The 2,531-nt window shown below is 39.6% G+C and overlaps 1 protein-coding gene across 1 annotated transcript; it reads left to right on the forward strand.

Moving 5' to 3' along the window:
- Window positions 1–303: 303 nt before the first annotated feature.
- On the forward strand, window positions 304–2,212 carry LOC306770996 (C-C chemokine receptor type 1-like; the record flags this gene model as incomplete). Its single annotated transcript, XM_079260016.1, has 2 exons — window positions 304–470; window positions 1,357–2,212. The coding sequence occupies 2 exons, from the start codon at window positions 304–306 to the stop codon at window positions 2,210–2,212; spliced, it is 1,023 nt and encodes a 340-aa protein (XP_079116142.1).
- Between the last annotated feature and the right edge of the window lie 319 nt (window positions 2,213–2,531).

Raw genomic sequence — 2,531 nt, forward strand, 5'->3', positions numbered from 1 at the left:
GTTTGGGATTTTTCATACTTTTACACCCAAAAAAACTGCAACCATCCACACATATGCACCCCCCCCCCACACACATACAAACACGCACATACACTTCCTCTTGCTTGATGACTTATCAGTCAGTGACTTTGTGTCAGAAAGATTCGTGCAGAAGCCTCCAAGACGTCCACATGGTAAGCTTGTTCATTCAGCACATCTGCTTTTGTTTATTTGTTTGTTTCCTGTAAAAGCACCATGAAATCTTCCAAATCATTTGTTCAGCAATGACCAATTCCTGCTTCATGTCACTAAACTGACTAGGAGATGGAAACGACAACGTTTGTGTATGACTACAGCACTGAAGTTGATAGTTATGGAGACTGCAACAGGGATGATGACAACAACCTCGGAGCCCAGCTTTCTGTTGTTTACTACTTCATGTTTGTCTTCAGTCTGTGTGGCAACGGTCTCGTCCTGTTTATCATCCAGCGGTGAGTTGATCAGAAAATCTGCACAAATAAGTATTCATTCATATATTATTTATTATAACCATAATAATGACCATAGACTGTCTGCATACTTCCTGAAACTGTGCAGACGTGTCGTGTGCGCATGAATCACACGTTTAATAAAGTTACTAAACTAATTGCAGGCTTAAAATGATTTGATCCAGAGTAATCACATTTTAATTGCATCACAACATTTGGCCCAAAAAGCAATTTTTTAAAAAAGATTTCATGGATGACCAAATCAAATAATAGAGACATAAATATTGTAAACTAAGGCTCTATTAATATCTGGAAAATGCCTTTAATTGCATTTAAATTTAAAACAGTAAAAAAAAAAGAAAAAAGAAAGAAAATATCCCAGACCAGCTTCCAGTCTGGTCACACTGCAGAGGTCATCATCTGCTCCAACTGCAGGTTGCGGCGTGAGGTCCAAGACCTTCGGGTGTTCCTTCAGATGTGGGAGGGGCTTGCACAACAGCTGCTCACTGTTAGCGATGTTTTCACGTCAGTCACATAAGTCTGAGAATAAGTTAAAAACAAAGTCGCTGGACTTGTTGACAGTTGATATCCATGTGCACCGGCGTGATCGTGTGTGAGGAAACTGACAATTATTCTGTGTTGTTTGTGACACAAACTTTAAATCATTTTTATTATTAATTGATCATAATTGTATAATGGATGGAGACATGCTGCTGTTTCAGTAGTATGTGTTATTTAGTTTAGATTTAAATCATAAAACTGGAATAGCAGGTCTGGACAGACCGGAACTGGTTTGTAAATTCTAAAGCAGCAGACTGAATTACTCTGAAACAGCTCATGAAACCTGCACATTGTCATATTAACACTTCTCCACCTGTCTGCTCCCCAGGTTTGAGAAGTTAACCACTGTGACCAACATCCTGCTGCTGAACCTGGTGTTTTCCTCCCTGATCTTCATGATCACCCTTCCCTTCATGGCGGCCTACATGCAGCTGGGCACGTGGATTTTTGGCAAAGCAATGTGCAAAGTTTACGGCTGTTTTCACTATCTGGGCTTCTACAGTTCCGTCCTCCTACTTGCTCTTCTGACCTTTGATCGACACCTTGCGGTTGTTTACTCTCTGAACACGTCACGGCTGAGGAATCACAGATATGTGTTGATGTCCTGTGCTGTGGTGTGGCTGCTCAGTGGCTTAGCGTGCATCAGGTCCATGCTGCTTCACAACACGTTTCAGTTTAAGAATCGCTACACATACTGTGAGGAGTTTCCTGGTGAACTCACATATATTGATGCAAAAAAGGTAAAAGATGTTGGATTTTATCTTCAACTAGTCCTTTTCCTGATCTTCCCTCTGGTTGTTATCATCTACTGCTACGTTCGCATTGTGATCACAGTCATTTTGTCCAGAATAGCTACCAAGTTCAAGACAGTCAGGCTGATATTTATCATTGTTCTGATGTTTTTCATCTGCTGGGCTCCATTCAACATTGTCATCCTGTTGTCTTATGATAAAAATAATACATGTGAGGAAATGAAGAAACTCGGTTATGCCCAGCAAATCACACGTAACATGGCCTACATTTACTTTAGCATTAGTCCCATGTTCTACACATTCGTAGGGAAGAAATTCCAGAACTACTTCCGTCAGCTGCTGGTGAAACGTTTTCCATGCTTGAGGAATTACATTTCCGTTCAGCAGTTCAGCAGGACCAACATGTCCACAAAAACTACACCAAGTGCATAGAAACATTTTTATTCTTCGCTTCCAAACAAATAATATCAAGAAACTTCTGCAGGGTCATTTGTGTTATTTGTTTTCACAGTCGTAGCCAAAGTTTCTGCAACACGGATTTAGATGCTAACATCATATTCTTTCTGAAAATGTTGGTTTTAAGAGTATTGAAATTTGTGCTAGGCAACAATTAAAATTGATAACTGCTATTAATCGCACTATTATGCATGATGCATATGCATGTTTTTATAGTAGTATGTTGTGCCCAATCACATTAAGGTAGAATATTATGATATAAATAAAACCTCAGTACTTCTGGTTTGCAAACTGT

This window comes from Telmatherina bonti, assembly GCF_933228915.1.
Source record: "Telmatherina bonti genome assembly, chromosome: 20".
Taxonomy (NCBI): Eukaryota; Metazoa; Chordata; class Actinopteri; order Atheriniformes; family Telmatherinidae; genus Telmatherina; species Telmatherina bonti.